We start from the raw sequence: 22473 nt of genomic DNA on the forward strand, positions 1-22473 counted from the left end.
TCCACCACCGGTTGCATGCAATCTATCCTTTCTAAAAACCGTCTGTACGTTTGTAAAAATTTCGGCAGAATTTATCTCTGGCTTCAGCCAGCTTTCTGTACCTATAACGATTTCAGCTTCGGTGCTTTCTATCAGCGCTTGAAGTTCCGGTACTTTACCAACGCAGCTTCGACAGTTTATAATTACAATACCGATTGCTGCTTGGTCCCCGCATGTCCTGACTTTGCCCCACACCCGTTGAGGCTGTTGCCCTTTCTGTACTTTCCCGAGGCCATCTAACGTAAAAAACCGCCCAGTCCACGCCACACAACCCCTGCTACCTGTGTAGCCACTTGTTGCGTGTAGTGGACTCCTGACCTATCCAGCGGAACCCGAAACCCCACCACCCTATGGCGCAAGTCGAGGAATCTGCAGCCCACACGGTCGCAGAACCGTCTCAGCCTCTGATTCAGACCCTCCACTCGGCTCTGTACCAAAGGTCCGCAGTCAGTCCTGTCGACGATGCTGCAGATGGTGAGCTCTGCTTTCATCCCGCTAGCGAGACTGGCAGTCTTCACCAAATCAGATAGCCGCTGGAAGCCAGAGAGGATTTCCTCCAATCCATAGCGACACACATAATTGGTGCCGACATGAGCGACCACCTGCAGATGGGTGCACCCTGTACCCTTCATGGCATCCGGAAGGACCCTTTCCACATCTGGAATGACTCCCCCCAGTATGCACACGGAGTGCACTTTGGTTTTCTTCCCCTCCCTTGCTGCCATATCCCTAAGGGGCCCCATTACGCGCCTGACGTTGGAGCTCCCAACTACCAGTAAGCCCACCCTCTGCGACAGCCTGGATCTTGCAGACTGAGGGGCAACCTCTGGAACAGGACAAGCAGCCATGTCAGGCCGAAGATCAGTATCAGCCTGAGACAGAGCCTGAAATCGGTTCGTCAGACAAACTGGAGAGGCCTTCCGCTCAGCCCTCCGGAATGTCTTTCACCCCCCTGCCACACCTTGAGACGACCTCCCACTCTACCACAGGTGAGGGATCAGCCTCAATGCGGGCAGTATCCCGGGCAACCACAGTCGTAGTCCGATCGGGGGATGCGTGGGACGAGCTGGCTGTCCCCGACAAACCCCCATCCAGACCCCCACAGTGATGACCATTGGTCACAGCCTCAAGCTGTGTGACCGAAGCCAACACTGCCTGAAGCTGGGAGCGAAGGGATGCCAACTCAGCCTGCATCCGAACACAGCAGTTGCAGTCCCTATCCATGCTAAAAACTGTTGTGCAAAGAACGTCTGAACTAATCTACAGAGAGCGCAAACAAATCGACACAAAATCTAAACGGTTATTAAAATACAAGATTGCCTAGTAAATGCAGTAATGCTGCCACTTGTGCACTGCTGACACACTGCTCGGCGGCGGAAGGTGACTACGCGATTTTACACTATTCAGGTACTAAAACGCGATGCTACAACTCTCAAATACTATAATATGCCTGAAATTTATGAATTAAACAATGCAAGTACCAAAAACACGCAAAGAAATTAAGAGTTAAACTATGTAACAAATGAGTGAGCTAGGAGTATACGACTTGCTGCTGCAGCTGCTTATCCAACGGCGGCAGGGAGCACACTGACTGTGACCAACCGACACTGGCCGTTCAAAACAAAAACAGAAGACAGACGACTACACGAATTTACACTATTCAGGTACTAAAACGCGATGCTGCAACTATCAAATACTATAATATGCCCGAAATTTGTGAATTAACCAATGCAAGTACCAAAAACACGCAAAGAAATTAAGAATTAAACTATGTAACAAATGAGTGAGCTACGAGTATATGACTTGCTGCTGCAGCTGCTTATCCAACGGTGGCAAGGAGCACATCATATCTGATTACATTTTCACTTTTATGGAAATTCATTAAAAATTTTTAAAACTATAATTTTTTTTTTCACTTAAATATGTGTCTTTAAAATCAGAATTTATTTCACAAGTTTTATGCAGTTAAAAATTTTAAGCATGTAAAACCTTTTACTGAAAAACATTTTTGTCTTCTGCCACCACTCCTCCTCATGGGAAATTGAAATATAAAAGAAAAGGGAAAAAAGAGAAAAAAGAACATTCATTTTAAAGGCTGCTGTTGAAAAGGTTCTTTGAAAGTTCTCATTAACTTATTAGACAGAAACTGTGTGTGAAGTGAAGATCTTTCACAGATATATAACAAGTTTCCTTGTCATATTTGTGCCCAATTGGCATATGAAAGATGGAATTTTTGTTCCCAGTGTTGCAGTGTTGATTATTAAACAAATAAACCACACACAGTCCATAGGAAGGTATTATCTTCCATTATGTCGTAATTTGGCTTTTCAAAGTGTTTACATTTTGTATGTGGATAAAAATGTGTATCAAATTGCTGATTCTCCATGTCAGTTCTCTATAATGCATTGTACCATGCTAGTTCAGCATTACAGCTCAATTTCAGATTGTTGTATTTATTTTTAACTGAAGGGTTGCAGAGAAGCATTTTATTATACATCCATGTTGATTAGACAGATACTTACCTTTGTCTTTCCCTGTTTTGTTTGATAGTTTTATAGTTAATAAGCACAGTTCCAGTAGTGCCACAGTCTATCATCTCTTAATTCAGTGAATATTTACTTAAACTGATTGAGGCCTTCCTTACAGGACTCTTATTGTCAGTATTTATCCTTCAAACGTTGTGGCCTTCTCATCCACAATATCAGACATTTGATCATGTGTAAGCTATGACCCATTGCCTACATTCTCTAATAATTGCAGCAATCATATACTGACAAACCAACCTGATGCTTTTGAAACTTTTCTGTCATCTCCAACCCTACAATATGCTACTATTAAGATGTGTCTGGTGAGAATGATGATGTCAGAAGATATTCTTTTTCTGACTGCCTTCCTGCTAGCTGCCTGTTTTCACCTTCTCTTGCCACATTCACTACTCATACCTACAGGTCCTATGTGATTTTTTCCCTCAGTCCTTACAGGTCATGAACATTGTATAGAGAGACTCTTGCTTTTCCTACTATATGTTAAGTACTGCTCCCACCCCCGCCCCCCCTTTGTTTTCAAACAAGTACTTACCACATAGTTTGTAATTACATTGAAAGTGATTTAATTATATCCCACTCATTAGGCCTAACATAGCTGGAAATTTTCTGTTGAGGTTTTTCTCCTTGTCCTTTGATAGTCCCCTACCGCTTAATAAAATGCAACTGTGATCGAATTATGAAAAAAGAAATGAAGTTTGTTATATCTATGCTGAGGCAAACTAAAAAGGATAAGATAAGGAATGAGAGGAACAGAATGGATGGTGGTGTAAATCTAAGTGTATTGGAAAAAATCCACTAAACTAGACTAAGATGGTATGGTTATGTAAAATGGATGGAAGAAAGCAGGATAGCCAGGTAATACCTTGAAATGAACATAAATAGTAAAAGATATGTTGAGTTATGGTTACCAAGAATGTTGCTGAAAGTGGTCTTGTTAATGATAGGATCCATGAAGAAGAGCTGTACAAAGAAAGAAAAAGTTGGAGGGGCTCATCACCAGCATCTGGGAAACAGAAGCTGTAATTTGAGTGTGGTGACTTATCACACAATTCATAATATATACTTTTGGCTAATTGACACATTTTCATATGATGTTGATTATAGGGCACTACTGTTAGTATTTGGATCTTTTCAAATAAGGGTTTGCATGAGTTTTTGGTTTTTGGGTTCTGTGTTTTTTCTGGCCCTTTTTTTACTGTAAAATGTGTTTTATTGCCTGGTGAACAAAGTAATATCTACAGATGCATTACAATAAATAAAGTACGCAGTAAGAAAATGGCAGTAACTGAGCACCAGAGTTTACACACACTCCTGGACAGAAACAGTGGGAAAACAGTGCAGGCCAAGTCCTGTAACAAGACAGTTCTTCAAAACAAATAACAGAATAGTCCTAATTGGCAAGCAAAACCTTCCCAGACCATGAATGATGCAAGAGAGAGTGAGCCACGCTGCTGGTGTGCAGCCAGTCCCCTAGGGCTTGTGTGGCACTGACTGTAATTGAAGCAGGCACTCTCATTCTGGACTCTTGACAGCAGTGCCAAATATGAACTCTGCAGTTGTGATAGTGCCAGCATAAGTGGACACACTGCTACATCACTCCCTTCCCTTCAGGAAGCTAGTGCCATGGGTATCATTGGAAAAAGGTGGAATGCCAAGCTGGCGAGAGAACTGCTGCCAGAGATGGACTGGTGCGACTGAAGAGGGCACGAGGTCAACCCAGGTGGCTCTGCAGCAGCAACGGTGACATGACTGCAGCTGCATGTTAACAAAATTTTCTTCCATTAGCTCTGTATGAGGCATCACTTTTGCTGGCACAGTCAGCTGTCTCTAGTCAGAAGTTGCCTGTATGATGGCAAACCAGGCATGGTAGTGACACTGCACATGCTGGTGGTGTGGAAACAGCTGCATCAGCAGTGAGGGATGGGTGCAGCAACAAGAGAGGCTGATAGTCACATCTCAGCGTTATCAGCACCCAACAGTTCCTTGGGTGAAGACACACCCATGGCATCTGGCCCCTGGAGAGGGGTGTCACATGAAGGCAAGCTCCCTGAGAGTGTCTGCTTTTGCATGCATCGTTATGGTCCTGTAGGTGCTGAGACACTAAGATAATATAGAGTTTGCTAATGAGTCCACCAAGCACTTTTTTATCTCCTTCTAAAAGGTGTGCAACATACCCTCTGTCTCCCCATTTGATTGTGAGTGTAATGCTATAGACATGTGGTGGGCAATACTGTTGCGAGCGCAGAAATCTTGAAAAAATGCTGATGTGAAGTGTGTGGCATTATTGTGCATGATCATCCAGGACAACCCTTCAGTCACAAAGATATGGGTGAGAGCCTGAATCATAGCTTCTGTGATGGTGGAGCACATGTGCAGGGCATATAGGTAATTGGACAGTGTGTTGACCATCAAAAACCACATATAATGACATAAGGGGCTATGAAGTCAGTGTGAATGTTGACCCATGGGCCATGGTGTGAAAATTCTTGGCAGTACAGCCTGCTGTTCAGTGCTCTGTTTGCACTCACAGATGATCCTCTCAATCACTGAGTTGATGCTAGGCCAGTAGACTGAACACTGCACAAGCACCTTCACACAGATCATACCCCAGTGGCCACAATGTAAGAGAGCAAGGAAACTAGCTTGCAGCACCAGAGAGGTGATGATCAAGGGGTTGGTGGTAAGGATGAGAGTGCTATTGACTGCTGCTAGCCATTGATGAAGAAGGTGCTCGGGCCAACCACTGCATGAAAAACTGACCACCTGTCAGGGAACAGAATCTTGCCAGTGCTATGTGATGAACCATTACCAGAAGCCAATCCACTTCATGCAGCAAGTGAGTATGGATCTGGAAGTGGAGAACTTTGGCTTTGTTGAAGATCAGGTCAGGTTCTATGGGCAGGTACAAAATGCATCCACATTAGCATACTGTGCCATGGATCTGTTTGAATCTCATAGTGACACACATTCAGAAATGAAGCCCAACACTGGAGTTGTTGCATGGTCCTGTCAGGAAGTCACAAATGGGGGCCAAACAATGTCACAATTGTCTTATGGTCAGTGATGAAATGGACATCATACGCAACGGTTCAGCCTTCTTTCCTACCTGAGAATAATTTCACTATGTTGCTGTCAACATTTCTTTTTGGTGGGGAGGGGGGGGGGCAGGGGGGGGCATTCATTGCCAGGCAAGCTGTTAGCCTGGTGTAAAAGTACTGAGGCACAATGATGTCTTTAGCAACAACTTGGTTTAAGGGTGATGTGGGCCTCATATTCTGCATGGCACCCAATTACAGTAAAACCATTGGTTTGAACTCATGGCAAAGGTTGTCTAATGCCTGGAACAAGATGGAGTCATAAACAAGATGCACATCATTCTTAATTTGAAAACCAAACTCTGTGAATTCATTGAGACCAAAAACGATTTCAGACATTGCTCTTTCAATGGCTAGAAATGGCCATGTGCATAACATGCTAGTTCTCAACATTGATCATAAAATGCCCTTGAACAGCCATCAGGTGATCACCATAACTGACCAGATAACAATTTGTGGAGGAAAGAATGGGGTGAAAATAGTGATAATGCATTTCAAGATCCATGAGCAACACAGAAGCCCCAGTATCATACTGGAAATCGAATGCTCACTATCCAATTTGTAGCGCAATATAAATCATGCAAGAAACAATAATATGACACTATGAACCTCCAGAAGCTCTCCATTCAGGTCCAAGGTCTGGTCACATGCCCAGCCTCAACAAACTGCTGCCACACGGCCTTGTTTATGGCAAGTCACACACTAGGCATGGCAATGCAGGCAGCGACTACAGACATGTCCTCAGGAACAACAGGACATGTGGGGAAACTGCATAGGGCAGAGCTGCAGTCTGGTGGAGCGAACAAGAAGAAAACAATGAGAATGTCAGTGAATGATACTGTGGTACTGAATAACTAGCCGTTACTTTCAATACATTTGCAAAATCTTCAGTTGCAGCTGGTGACACTTTGAATGCCTGATCAATAGCCAGGACTTCCTTGACTGTGGGATCTTTTAAATGCAACACCTCCCAGTCACTTTTCTGTCCAGAGCAGAATAGAAAATAGTAGTGCGTATCAGAGAATCAACATAGGACTGTTGGTAATGAGCACAACTAAATCCACATTAAACCCCATAGGTCAGCCATCCATGCCTGATATGACTGGTCCAGTTTCTGTTGTCACTGTGAAATTCCAAATTAGGAAGCAATGTGATGAAATATGTCAATGTAATGAACACACTTCAGCATGTAACTTCAAATCTCCAATTTGATATGTTGGTGGCATAACTCAGAGTGATGGTTCAAATTGCTCTGAGGAGTATGGGACTTAACATCTGAGGTCATCAGTCCACTAGAACTTAGAACTACTTAAACCTAACTAACCTAAGGACATCACACACATCTATGCCTGAGGCAGGATTCAAACCTGTGACCGTAGCAGTTGCGCAGTTCCGGACTGAAGCACATAGAACTGCTTCAGAACTGTGTAACTACTGATTAATCGTGTAATGTTCAAAGTGATCTACATTCGCAGACATACTTTGACTCTCAATGGGCCGCAACGTAGGTTACAGTCATGCCGTGTGCAATGCTGCCATTTGTGCAAGACGCACACACTATCAATTGCTATCAACCTATTCTGGTTTTGCCTCACTCACAGACTAACAATGGAGATTTTCATGCACCAAATTCCCTTGATCACCCACCAGACCTGTTGCTCAGTTTTTCGACCATGTGAGCTCATGCACATCCTACGGCGCTTCACCTTCCAGGAAGATTTTACTGCAACAATGTGATCTTCAGCGAGTTTCACCAGTAATTTATAGTCCGACCACATGGGGTGTGTTCCTGATGTGCACAGAAAACTCACATTGTTGTCACACGAAGTAGCAAACCCCCCCCCACACACACACACACACATGCACGGGGGGCCCTGATTCCAACCGTTCAGCCATTTGCCACTCCTACAGTTACGTCTGTGTCTGCCGCGCCAGCCTTCTGTGTCATTTCCAAGGTGGACAATTTCAAATCTGTACCTCTAACCTCCGGTCCAGTTTATGGGACTGCCACATTAGTTGCCAACTGCTCGTTCCCATGGTACCAACGGTGCCAGCCGCGTTGTGTTTTCGCAACACGTCAAGAACAAAGCAACCTACTGTTGCTTCAGAAGTGCTTGCCAATAACACACCTACAGCCTGCCAAAGCTGCCCCCTTTATATGAGGACAACCCCGTATCATGGTTTTTGCTTGTGGAACATCTGTTCGAGTTACATCATGTGTCTGATGACAACTCTAAATTCTTATATCTTGTCACGCACCTCCATGATCACTCAGACTTAATTTGTGATCTACTCTTCTCGCCACCGCCTCCACCAAAGTACGAGTTCACAAAGAAAACAATATTGGACCAACTCGCCTGTTCACCATAAGAATTAATCATCAAGATCTTGTACGAGGAGCACCTGGGGGACCGAACTCCATCACAACACTGGTGCCGCCTTTGATTACTTGTGAGTGAACATACGATGCCAAATGTTACTCTGTGGGTGCTATGGTCCAGCAAGTTGCCTACCGGCCTACAGATTCACCTGCTACCGCTCTCCTGGGTGTCAATCGGCTCTCATCTTTGCATCGCAGACTAGCTGTATGCACTGCTATGACAACACCCACTAGCACACCACTCACCACTGGTTGGCACAGCTGTTCCTGTTTACCAGCCGTCTGCATGCAGAGGCACCATCTACGCTCCCTCTCTCCTCTGTCCAAGCACTCAAGAATCACCCATGCACCATACATGCCAATATACATCCCGGAACAAAACAATGAGAACAAGCTTCCTCTGCTGTCACAGTCACCATCACCACCACATCCGGCTCATCTGTATTGTTGGTACCACAAGATTTTCAGCGATGATGCCAAGAAGTGTTGATTACCGTGCCAGCACCCAAATGCTGATCGCAGGATCTAGAAGACACTGAGTCCTGTGGGGAAACTCACAGTTGTCCTCACAAATTGCACTCTGTCCACTCATCCACCCGGCCAAGCGGTCGTTTATATGTGGCTGACATTTCGTCACAGCTCATCTTCCTAGTCGACACAGGTGCTGACGTGTCTTATCATACCCACATCATTGGCCCCTCCCACCTTTTCACCGACGAGATCACTTCTACAAGCTGTCAACTCATCAACATTACAAACCTAAGGCTGTGTCAAAGTTATGGTGCACCTATCTCCTTCTCTTTGTTTTCTGTGGACTTTCTACATAGCCAACATCAATGAACCAATTCTCGGTAGGGAGTTTTTGTCACATTACAAACTGTCTCGATCGTGGTTCAGGGCTCAGTGCTACATCATCCCACTAACACTCAGATACTGTGCTCCCGCACTTATGTTCCACATTCTGTTTCTCTCACGACACGTGAGTTAGTACATGAGAGCTCCGCCCTCGTGGGCAACACTGTGACCTGCGTCACTAACCTACTGTCAGAATACGACTCGGTGGCACAACTCCGCCAGGAAAATGATGAGCTGAAACAATGAATAGCACACACTTTCAACGAGCTTGTCATGGCTCGTACCTCACTGCTTAAACTGCAGTCCACAGTGCCACCACCTAATCGTGTTTCTCCATCAGACACCAGCTCAGACACTCAGCAGGTTAGTCCAAAAACATTAATTGCATATGACAATTCGCGTCCGGTAGATACCGCACCCCCGACCCGCTCGCCACTTTCAGTGCCATGTGTTTCAAACAGTGCTTCTAATGACAGTAGTGCACGCGATACAACCACACCCACCACGCAGGCAGCTGCCTCACGTGTTGATAAACATTCCATCTCTCTCGCACGCCAGCCACGTGACTCAGCAGCCATTGCTGTTCCCCACACAACGCCAACGCCTCTCTTGCCCGCACTGGTTACCCAAGGCAAGGCTGACAACAGACAGTCGCTGCGCACCCCAACCTGCTCCATGCTGTGTGCACAGCTGACCTCTTCAAACAAGCGCGCGCCGCACTCACATAATAGGCATGTGACTTTCATGCTGTCTTTTCCCACTCATGCTAACGGTTATGCCTCGTCACGCCCCTCTTGTCCAAAAACTTCACGTCAGGACATTACTCGGTCTCGTGTGCAGTTCTCAGTTTCTTCCGTCACTGATAGAATGCCACACAAGATAGTTACCACTGCCAGCCCTCCTATTAGCCATGAGGTTAGACGCCTCAAACCCATTAAGTTGCGTGGCCCAGCAGTAAATTAATGAACTTTTGGATCCAGGTATCCTGCAACTGTCGAACAGCAACCGGTCTTCACCGATTCACATCGTCACCAAACATGATGGTTCTTTCGAAATGTGCTGCAACTACAGATGCTTAAACGCTCATACCGTCATGGACAATTACCCAGTGCCGAACATAAACAATTTCGCTCATATGTTATCAGGCACCACAATCTTCAGTGTTATTAACTGTAAACATGCCTATCACCAGATTACCATAGCACCGGAAGACATTTCAAAGACAGCTATTATCATGCCGCTCAGTTTGTTCCAATACAACTTTATGCCATTCGGCCGGAAAAACGTGGCGCACACATGGTAACATTTCATTGACTCAATCTTATGACAGTTCGAGTTTTGCTTTGCATATCTAGATGACATACTCATTTTCAGCAACTCGGCTGAGGAACGCGAAAATCATTTATCCAAGGTCCTCCAGACCTTGAACTCCAACAGCATTGAGATCAACAAGGACAAATTCCAATTGCGCCAGTCTTCTGTCATATTTTTGGGTTACACTGTCTCCACAGACAGAGTATAACCTCCCATATCCCACATGCAGGCCATCACATCCCTGCCGCCTCTGGCTACTTACGAAGAACTCCAACATTTCTTGGGTACAATAAATTACTACTGTTGGCATCTGCCTTCTGCCACCGCCGTGCAGGCCCCACTGGCAGACTAGTTGTCAGGCAGACTTCAGGCCTTAAACCAGTTTGCTGGACTGAACCTATGCTCGAGGCCTTCAAGGCCAAGGCCAATTTTCAAATGCCATCAACCATGTGTCTACAACATGCACTCGTGCATCCATTATGTATATTTCCATACAGGGGATACACTCTAATTGGAAGTCACTCACCCAGTGTTGGTGAATAAATATGATATTGCAGTGCCTGTGTTGTTCAGAGGTACAGGGTGTTTCAAAAATGTCCGGTATATTTGAAACAGCAATAAAAACTAAACGAGCAGCGATAGAAATACACTGTTTGTTGCAATATGCTTGGGACAACAGTACATTTTCAGGCGGACAAACTTTCGAAATTACAGTAGTTACAATTTTCAACAACAGATGGCGCTGCAAGTGATTTGAAAGATATAGAAGACAACGCAGTCTGTGGGTGCGCCATTATGTACGTCGTCTTTCTGCTGTAAGCGTGTGCTGTTCACAACGTGCAAGTGTGCTGTGGACAACATGGTTTATTCCTTAGAACAGAGGATTTTTCTGGTGTTGGAATTCCACCGCCTAGAACACAGTGTTGTTGCAACAAGACGAAGTTTTCAACGGAGGTTTAATGTAACAAAAGGACCGAAAAGCGATACAATAAAGGATCTGTTTGAAAAATTTCAACGGACTGGGAACGTGACGGATGAACGTGCTGGAAAGGTAGGGCGACCGCGTACGGCAACCACAGAGGGCAACGCGCAGCTAGTGCAGCAGGTGATCCAACAGCGGCCTCGGGTTTCCGTTCGCCGTGTTGCAGCTGCGGTCCAAATGACGCCAACGTCCACGTATCGTCTCATGCGCCAGAGTTTACACCTTTATCCATACAAAATTCAAACGCGGCAACCCCTCAGCGCCGCTACCATTGCTGCACGAGAGACATTCGCTAACGATATAGTGCACAGGATTGATGACGGCGATATGCATGTGGGCAGCATTTGGTTTACTGACGAAGCTTATTTTTACCTGGACGGCTTCATCTATAAACAGAACTGGCGCATATGGGGAACCGAAAAGCCCCATGTTGCAGTCCCATCGTCCCTGCATCCTCAAAAGGTACTGGTCTGGGCCGCCATTTCTTCCAAAGGAATCATTGGCCCATTTTTCAGATCCGAAACGATTACTGCATCACGCTATCTGGACATTCTTCGTGAATTTGTGGCGGTACAAACTGCCTTAGACGACACTGCGAACACCTCGTGGTTTATGCAAGATGGTGCCCGGCCACATCGCACGGCTGACGTCTTTAATTTCCTGAATGAATATTTCGATGATCGTGTGATTGCTTTGGGCTATCCGAAACATACAGGAGGCGGCGTGGATTGGCCTCCCTATTCGCCAGACATGAACCCCTGTGACTTCTTTCTGTGGGGACACTTGAAAGACCAGGTGTACCGCCAGAATCGAGAAACAATTGAACAGCTGAAGCAGTACATCTCATCTGCATGTGAAGCCATTCCGCCAGACACGTTGTCAAAGGTTTCGGGTAATTTCATTGAGAGACTACGCCATATTATTGCTACGCATGGTGGATATGTGGAAAATATCGTACTATAGAGTTTCCCAGACCGCAGCGCCATCTGTTGTTGACAATTGTAACTACTGTAATTTCGAAAGTTTGTCTGCCTGAAAATGTACTGTTGTCCCAAGCATATTGCAACAAACGGTGTATTTCTATCACTGCTCGTTTAGTTTTTATTACCGTTTCAAATATACCGGTCATTTTTGAAACACCCTGTATGAAGCAGGCACTGCTGTATCAGGATTCAAACACAGATTTCTCATTTATCGGACCTGGTCTTCTTACATTTCATGTATTTCATAGTGGCTGTAGTCACCACAGTGCCTGTCCTTTTTGACATGCATGCATGTCTGAAGGAGCACTGCATCATACCTCTAAACAACACAGGCACTACAATATCACAAAGATAATTATTTGTGATATATAAATACAAGATGGGAAGTCATAAATATACAAGGTGATTCAGCTCCCCTACCAATGTCATTTTATACAACCCACAATGTTATGTCTTGTCTCCAAAAACAACACGCAAGATTTTCATATTCTGTCACTCGCTATACAAAAACTACTAGTCCTACATAAACATAAACAGGACCTTTTTTCAGGAAATTTCATGTAGTTAAATTTTTTACTGGGATATATTTTCACTGGAGGCCGGGATTTTCAAGTTATTCAAGAAAACCATACAAAAGTTACCTACAAATGCACCTTCAGCCACACACTCATCCCTCACCAACTAGGATTGCTTGTATGTTGTTCATGGCACTTCCTTCTACCACTGTACAAAACTTTCTGACCTCACAAACTATTCCTAATATTTGACCTCTCTTGGTCTCTATTGATTGGGGTATTATGTCACTAGCATAGTCAGCTATTTTGTTAACATTATTAATGTAAATGTACCTGTGAGGGTAATGAAAGATTTTTGTAAATGTTTTGCCAAACTTAATTACCATGCATTGACAATTTAAACCAAACTTAACCCTTACAAGCACTGTAGTTTCACAGTCAGAAGACCTGATGTATACACTGCTGTAATTGTTTATTTTATGAAGTTAAAATTCACAAATTTTTAGATCAAATTTACAACTTGTATGTGCTTGGCTAAGACAGTGGCATAATAAGGTCAGTCCATGAAGCCCAAAGAAAGTCAAATGTGGGAAATAACATGTGCAGTCACAAATTTTTGGACAGCAGGGGTTGAGTGGTTGGAGTTTGTGTGTGTGTATTTGAAGGTCACTTCTGTGTATTTTTCTTGAGTAATTCAAAAACTATTGCCTCTAGCTAAAAAATATCCCAGTACAAAATTAAACTACATTAAATTTACTACAAAAAAACCTGTTCATTTTTTCTGTAGGACTAAAAGTTTGCAAGTAGTGAGCAAAAGAATATGAAAATCTCACATGTGGTTTTTGAAGGCCAGACATAACATAGCAGGTTGCATAAAACAACATCAGTAGGGGCAGCTGAATCATCCTGTATAACGAGAATAGTCAAGACACAGTTAATTGAAGTCACTTGACAATTTTCCCACGTACAGCAGGTGACTGCTATATTTTAGCTCAGAGATTGACAGCTTCATTTGATTTTGAGCTAACTATCTAGTAACCCACAAACCATAGTGAGTGATAACCTGCCATTCCTGTAAAGGTATATATCCCAATCAAAGGCCTCCACTTGAATTATTTACAATTATTGATGCTAAGTGAAATTTGTATTTGGTTCAAGAAAAGGCTAATTAAATCTATGTGGCTAGTGTTTATGCAGCATTTGCAAGAATATAAAATTTACACTCCTGGAAATTGAAATAAGAACACGTGAATTCATAGTCCCAGGAAGGGGAAACTTTATTGACACATTCCTGGGGTCAGATACATCACATGATCACACTGACAGAACCACAGGCACATAGACACAGGCAACAGAGCATGCACAATGTCGGCACTAGTACAGTGTATATCCACCTTTCGCAGCAATGCAGGCTGCTATTCTCCCATGGAGACGATCGTAGAGATGCTGGATGTAGTCCTGTGGAACAGCTTGCCATGCCATTTCCACCTGGCGCCTCAGTTGGACCAGCATTCGTGCTGGACGTGCAGACCGCGTGAGATGACGCTTCATCCAGTCCCAAACATGCTCAATGGGGGACAGATCCGGAGATCTTGCTGGCCAGGGTAGTTGACTTACACGTTCTAGAGCACGTTGGGTGGCATGGGATACATGTGGACGTGCATTGTCCTGTTCGAACAACAAGTTCCCTTGCCGGTCTAGGAATGGTAGAACGATGGGTTTGATGACGGTTTGGATGTACCGTGCACTATTCAGTGTCCCCTCGACGATCACCAGTGGTGTACGGCCAGTGTAGGAGATCGCTCCCCACATCATGATGCCGGGTGTTGGCCCTGTGTGCCTCGGTCGTATGCAGTCCTGATTGTGGCGCTCACCTGCACGGCGCCAAACACGCATACGACCATCATTGGCACCAAGGCAGAAGCGACTCTCATCACTGAAGACGACACGTCTCCATTCATCCCTCCATTCACGCCTGTCGCGACACCACTGGAGGCGGGCTGCACGATGTTGGGGCGTGAGCGGAAGACGGCCTAACGGTGTGCGGGACCGTAGCCCAGCTTCATGGAGACGGTTGCGAATGGTCCTCGCCGATACCCCAGGAGCAACAGTGTCCCTAATTTGCTGGGAAGTGGCGGTGCGGTCCCCTACGGCACTGCGTAGGATCCTACGGTCTTGGCGTGGATCCGTGCGTCGCTGCGGTCCGGTCCCAGGTCGACGGGCACGTGCACCTTCCGCCGACCACTGGCGACAACATCGATGTACTGTGGAGACCTCACGCCCCACGTGTTGAGCAATTCGGCGGTACGTCCACCCGGCCTCCCGCATGCCCACTATACGCCCTCGCTCAAAGTCCGTCAACTGCACATACGGTTCACGTCCACGCTGTCGCGGCATGCTACCAGTGTTAAAGACTGCGATGCAGCTCCGTATGCCACGGCAAACTGGCTGACACTGACGGCGGCGGTGCACAAATGCTGCGCAGCTAGCGCCATTCGACGGCCAACACCGCGGTTCCTGGTGTGTCCGCTGTGCCGTGCGTGTGATCATTGCTTGTACAGCCCTCTCGCAGTGTCCGGAGCAAGTATGGTGGGTCTGACACACCGGTGTCAATGTGTTCTTTTTTCCATTTCCAGGTGTGTAGCTGTTCTAATGCCTCTACTCTCTTTTGAACTATAGAACGTATGAAAATGTAGCTAAAATCCTGTTAATTACTCCAGATGTTACACAACTACTGGAAGGTTGTGTGTGTTTTTTTTTGTTTTTTTTTTTTTTTTTTTTTTAAAGAAAAGGGTAGGAGTGTTCAGTTATTAAAAGCAAGAAGTACAGAGGGAGAGAGAGTGTCAGTAAAAGGTATTTTGTTGAACTAAACTTATTTCTCATTATTTGTTGTTAACTTCTTCTTTATGTTGGGTCGGTCATTGTAGGTTAATGATTCCTTTCTGCTAAAACTGCAAAAAGGTGCCTGTGTTCTATTTACCCATATGTCAAATCAGTAATATCATGAATCAGGAATGTATGTTCTCTTCAAAATTATTTTATTCTATATTTTGCAGTTTTCACAGCTTAATACAGTTCATGATAAGAACTACTAGCTTCCAACTATCTCCAGCCAAAATGTAACACACTTCAAGTGAACAAGAAGTTTCAGTTCAAATATATGTTTACATTATCAAGATAATCAGTATCCATGATCAGAGAATTACAACTTATAAGTATTTCATAAAAGCAAAGTGAAATACAGTCCTCTATTGATTTTGTCTTTTTCAACAACTATGGAAAAAAATGAATATGATTATATAGTAAATCCAAAGAGTCCCAACTTCACAAATGAACAAAACTGTGAAGTATATTTGTATTACTAAAATAGTTAATTTTATGTCAGGATTATGCTTTATCAATGTACATTCACTCAAAATTGCAGTTTGTGATTTTGACCTCTTTGGATTATGTTCTAAATCATGGTGAATAGGGTTCTCTGATTCTTGAGGAAAAAAGATGTCTACTGAAGAGTTCCATTACACTATGTGCAAAACAGATGTGTTTTACAGTGTGTCTCTGAGCTGTTAGTAAAAGAACATGTACATCTTACAGGAAAAATTTAATATAGAAAAGGAATTGATGCTGCTTCAGAATAAGTTGGAGAATGATTTTGTTTCCAAGACAGAAATGGATGCAGTAAAAAGGAATTATGAAGCTGCTTTGGCTAAAGCAAGACAAGATGCAGAGCTATCAGTGTATGATGATCTGAGACATAAATTACATCAGATAAATATTTTCATTGAAAAACAGGTAAACAGAGTATTTTAACTGTTATTAGAGAAATTTTGTTATGACAAGTCCCCATTTTGTGATAATTTTCTATAATTTCAGGCACAAGAACAAGCTAACATTACACATTTACAAAACATAAATGAAAGTCAAATGCAGCAGGAATTCAAAGAAATAAGTTTGAAAATCTTGTCAGACTTTGCCAAAGTTCAAGCCACGCTACAGGAAAAGGATGAAAAAGAAAAAGAATTAAAGGAAAAGTATGAAAAACTTATAAAAGAATGTGAGAAAGAGCAAGAAGTACAAAGGAAGAAACTGATTGAAAAATCTTACAGTGTGAACTTGACACCATACATGAATAAGTAAGTAATATTAAATTTTAGCTTGTATCTTGGTAAATTTACTGACAACAAGTAAAATGATATTGCAGAAGTAGTCAATTATAATTAAAATTTTGTCAGAGAGACTGCCATGAGAAGTCAGAAATTATGTTCATTGAGTTTCACTCACACCCAATGTTAATGACATCTTACATTAGCTTGCAGAGTCCATTTAGAGGATCAATCAAATACAGTTATTTATTTAACAGAGCATCTTGTTATCAAGTGAATGAGATGAAAATAGGACTCAGTAGAAAAGAAATAATAAAAAAGGAAGCTGAGGTTACATAGCAATAAATAATAAAATTAAACTAGACAACTGAGAAATATTACAAACACAAATAAAGGAATAGGCAAAAAAGTCAAGATTTTTGAAAGTGAAGCGGAAGATCAGATGAAGGAAATAATTTTTCACTCCAGTTGTGGCAAAAGATATCATTTCTGTTGAGCTCATAGGAGTTTCTCTTGTTGATACAATGTTAGGCTGAAAAGTAATGCACACATGCCTGTAGAACATGAAGACAAACAGTTAGGAAGGGTGTCACTGAAAAATTCTTCCAACTTTTCTTGAAACCAGGACTAGAAAGCTGCCTTCACCTCATCTTCTGATGTGTAATGATTACCCTCGAGGTCTCTCTAGGGCAAAGGAAAAAAATAAAAATCGCAAAGTGCAAGATCAGGGGAGTAAGGAGGGTGTGGAACTGGTTCAAACTTCAGGTTTCACAGAGCCTCTTCAGTTACACTGAAGGTGTCGGGATGAGTGTTGTCATGTTGCAAAATTATTGGTGCCAGGCAGCTTCTAACACAACAAACTCGATGATGGTGATATTTTAGTGTCTCTATGTACTGAGAAGTATTTTCTGTTGCCCCACATACCAGATATACAGTCACATAAACTCGGGGAGCATCCCAAAGCACAACCAAAATGGTTTTCTTTACAAATGGTTGTGATTTGAAATTCTTCCCTTAGGAGGAGACAGATGATGTTATTCAGTGTACATATGTTCATTTTTGTAATGTCAGGCTTCAGTTTTGTTGTGATATGCTTTCTACTACTGTTGAGCTGTATCACTATTAATAAATGTGCCAGTGTAGTATTTTGGAACTACTACACAAATAAATTATTATAACTCACAAAATATCTTAATGTACCCAATGTAGGTTTGCAACAATTGGTCGAAGCTGTGCAGGCACTCATTGCTGGAGTCGCCAGTGATAATGATATCAAGATAGTTGGTTGTTCCTGGAACCTTATTTATCAGTTGTTCAAGATACTACTCAAATACAGCTGGGGTCAACACTAAAAGGGAATCATTTGTAATTGTAGAGCCCATTAGTTGTATTGACAAACACCAACTATTGACTCTCTTCATCTAGGCATGCCATGATTTCCATTGCTCATGGATGAAATATACATCAGCACATTCACAGTCAATTTGACGTCTCTGCATAGATGAATACTGGCATTGGGCTTCTCGATAATGGCCAGTTGGATGGTCCACAGATAGTTGGATACCGGTTCTATGATGCTAGCTGCTTCCTGTCAGCCCAATTGCCATTTAATCTTGTCCTGCAGCACAAATGGAACAGACATGCCTTACAAAATTTGATATCCATCAGGATGCAGGGTGATGTGTGCTTCATAGTCTTTGATGACACCATGTTGGACTGAAAAAAAGATGCCTGTACTTTCTACAGAGGTATGTGCAGGCCATACCACCTTCCTTGGTCTAGATGTGATTTGTTGAATACTGAACTGTGAAACCAAGAAGATGAAGTAGGTCTACACCCATGGTACTGGTTACTGTACATCACTTCATCACCAAAAGCAGGGCCCAAACCTGCTTGCTCTTGCATTTTACATGCACTTGACAGCAACCTTTGATGTGAATAGTCTGGTCATTGTAAGTAACTTGTCAATGTTGTGTGAAGCTTAAACAGCTTGGAGGCCTCAGGTAACACATAGATATGAGTGTTGATGATAGCTTATGATGAACCAGTTTCCAACTTAAATTAAATGACATGGCCATTCCACCAACACAGCTTTATCATTGCATGAAAGAATACTGTACACACTGCTTTCAGATCCACCATGCTTTGAATTATCATGTATTACAGTATACATTTTTAAAAATCAATAGTATTACAATCAAACACATTCACTGAATCATCTGTGGCACCAATGCAAATAGAGCACTTGATGGTAGATATAATGTATTTAAACAAACTTCAGCCTTATGACCTAGAAACTGACAACGTAGGCAAGTCTTGCATTTGTAGTAGCATGACTGTCTCTTGTTAGTCATAAAACCATGAAAACAAGATTTGACTCAAGAGTAGTTAGCAGTGGAAGATAATTTGTTCTTGTTACAAGACATGGCCTGAGGCATGGGTGTCGGGTGACATTTCCTGTTCTGTTGTCCCATGTGGACATCACTACTCTTAAGTTCTGTATGAAAAGCTCCAATCCCCTTGCACTCAAGGACTTGCTCAGTTTGCTCAGTCTATTTGAAAACTTGAATAAAGGATGTGCTTTTGTCACATGTAGGGTTATTCAAACAGATAAAATCCCCTCATATCCCTGTATCTGGAGCATGAACAGTTAACATAGTTCTCACAGCAATAGTCACATAGGAAAGAGTACAAGCTTTGTTTTCACACTGGAAGAAACAGTTGCAAGTAAGGCCTTACAATATAGCAGCCTATTCTTTAACCTTTTGTCCAGACCTCTTATAAGTACAATAATACTTATGATGTGCTGTCAAAACAGAAGTTTATTCTGGAAATATTCACCTGACTCCTCACCAACATCTGAAACTTTATATGGGAAAATTTACTAATCCAGAACTTACATACAAGCTCAAGCATTGAACATGAGAAAAGCATGTGTCGTAAAATTTTATTCACATCTGCTCATGTAACTTGCTCAATGTTTCTGTGTCAGACTGAATGGGTGAAACGCCAGTTGTGTTCACTGAACACCTACATTGATCCTGATCCTCTAGCTCATATAACACCAAGCCCTGGGTAGCACTTAATTTATCCACAGTAGCATTGAGGGACTCTATAGTATTTTGAAGCAACTGCAAAAGTTTTGTAAGTGCTAATGGAAGCTGAAGTTGATGCAGCATCTGGAACATTTATGCTGCAGCCTTGACACTGACACCTCACTGCTGCCACATTGCACCTTACTGCTAGCCAGCAGCACTGTTGCTTTTATACTGCAGCCTCCCTGCTCACTGCCCACCAAGAGTTATTACAGTGCAGCTCTTCACATAGGTAGCAGAGCCAAATGACAAAGTTTTAAATTTTTCGTTCAAGAAATTTTTCATGCAGGAGAACTGTACAGACATACCATCAATTGACAGTTGGACAGGTTCCCATATGGTCAACATAGTAATAAGCATCCCTGGCATATAGAAACAAATTAAAAATTTGAAAGCAAGTAAGTCACCAGGTCTGGGTGGAATCCCAATTCTGTTTTACAAAGCATACTCTACAGCAATAGCCAATGGACTTGCTGCAGTGATAATGATGGTTCCCATGAGATAATCAAAGTTAAGTGCTTTCAGGCTTGGTTAATATTTGAATGAGTCACCATCCGAGTCTGCTGAGTGCTGTTGGCAAGTGGGATGCACTCAGCCCATGTGAGGCCAATTGAGGAGCTACTTGACTGAGAAGTAGCTGCACCAGTCGAGAAAACTGACAATGGTTGGGAGAGTGGTGTACTGACCACATGCACCTCCATATCTGCATCCAGTGACACCTAAAGGCTGAAGATGACATGGTGGCTGGTCAGTAGTGGTGGGCATTCAAGGCCTGTTCAGACATGGTTTTTTTTATTTTACTTCATGGCATTGGGCCATCATCTAGCTTGCATTTATCACAAATCTCTTGCCCAGCACAAAGTTCCAAGTGCCTGGAAAGGTGACTCCTGTATATAAGCAGGATAAAAAACCAGACCCACAAATTATAGACCCATATCCCTAACATTGGATTGATGCAGAATCCTAGAACATATTCTCATTCAAATATAATAAATTTTCTTGAGACCTAGAAGTTTATGTTCGTGAATCAGCACGGTTTTCGAATGCGTCACTCGTGTGAAACTCAGCTTGCCCGTTTCTCACAGCATATACTGTGAACTCTGGATGGAAGGCAACAGATAGATTCTATATTTCTAGATTCTCAGAAAGCATTTGACACAGTGCCTCATTGCAGGCTGTTAAGGAAGGTATGAGCATATGGAATAAGTTCACAGATATTTGAGTGGCTCAAAGACTTCATAAATAATAGAACCCAGTAAGTTGTCCTCGATGGCAAGCTTATTGTCAGAAGTGCCCCAAGGAAGTGTGATAGGGCTGCTGTTATTCTCTATACACATAAATGATTTGGCAGACAGGTTGGATAGCAGTCTGCAGTTATTTGCTGATGATGCTGTGGTGTATGGTAAGGTATCAAAGTTGAGTGACTGCATGAGGATACAAGATGGCTTACACAAAATTTCTGATTGTGTGATGAATGGCACCTAGCCCTAAATGTGGTAAAATGTAAGTTACAGTGGATGAGTAGGTAAAACAAACCTGTAATACATTGATATGCGTTAGTAGTGTAATGCTTGACACAGTCATATTGTTTAAATATCTGGGTGGAATGTTGCAAAGCAATATGAAATGGAATGAGCATGTGAAGTTTGTGGTAGGGAAGGTGAATGGTTGACTTCAGTTTATTAGGAAAATTTTAGGAGTGTGGTTCATTTGTAAAGGAGACCACATATAGGATGCTTGTATAACCCATTCTTGAATACTGCTTGAGTGTTTGGATTCCGTATCAGGTCATATTGAAGGAGGACATTGAAGCACTTCAGAGGCAGGCTTTTAGATCTGTTACCAGTAAGTTTGAACAACACATAAGTGTTACAGAGATGCTTCAAGAACTCAAACAGGAATCCCTGGAGGGAAGGTAACATTTTTTTCAAGAAGCACTATTGAGAAAATTTAGAGAACCAGCATTTGAATCTAACTCCCAAATTATTCTACTACAGCCAACATACATTGTGCATAAGGACCACAAAGATAACATTCAAGAAATCAGGGCTCATATGGGGGAATATAGACAGTCATTTTTCCCTTGCTCTGTTTGTGAGTGGAACAGAAAGAAAATGACTGATAGTGGTATAGGGTACCCTCCACCATGCCCCGTGCATTGGCTTGTGGAGTATGTACATAGATGTAGATGTAGAAATGTGGTACTGCTAGACTGAACTTGAATCAGTCAATCACAACTCAAGTTTTAGGATATTCAGTAATGGTTGCACCATAAAACACAAATCAGTTTGATATCACTGCCTGGTGAGGATAATAGTGAACAGAGTGGTTTGCATTGGTAGTGTTGTTTAAATAGACTTGTAAGACACAGTGGGTTTGATTAATCATCATTGGGTTATGCTGGTGAGCAGTGAGCGGCAAGACGGCAGCATAAATGCACCAATAAAATTCGTTATCACATAGTAAGACCATAAGATATATGGCCAAAGTCCAAAATGTCCATCAAATCACCAAAATTTAATTAATGTCTAACAGAATTTTACTAGAGTTCAGTGAAAAATTTGTT

At 42.7% G+C, this 22473-nt stretch overlaps 1 protein-coding gene across 1 annotated transcript in view; it reads left to right on the forward strand.

The window, feature by feature from the left end:
* Positions 1-22473, forward strand: part of LOC126184984 (uncharacterized) — a 230277-nt gene that overhangs the window by 168029 nt on the left and 39775 nt on the right. The window contains exons 8-9 of the mRNA XM_049927688.1: positions 16304-16501; positions 16583-16842. Coding sequence (XP_049783645.1) covers positions 16304-16501; positions 16583-16842 — 458 coding nt within the window. The remainder of the gene's footprint in view (positions 1-16303; positions 16502-16582; positions 16843-22473) is intronic.

This window comes from Schistocerca cancellata, chromosome 4 (genome assembly GCF_023864275.1).
Source record: "Schistocerca cancellata isolate TAMUIC-IGC-003103 chromosome 4, iqSchCanc2.1, whole genome shotgun sequence".
In the NCBI taxonomy this organism is placed as follows: domain Eukaryota; kingdom Metazoa; phylum Arthropoda; class Insecta; order Orthoptera; family Acrididae; genus Schistocerca; species Schistocerca cancellata.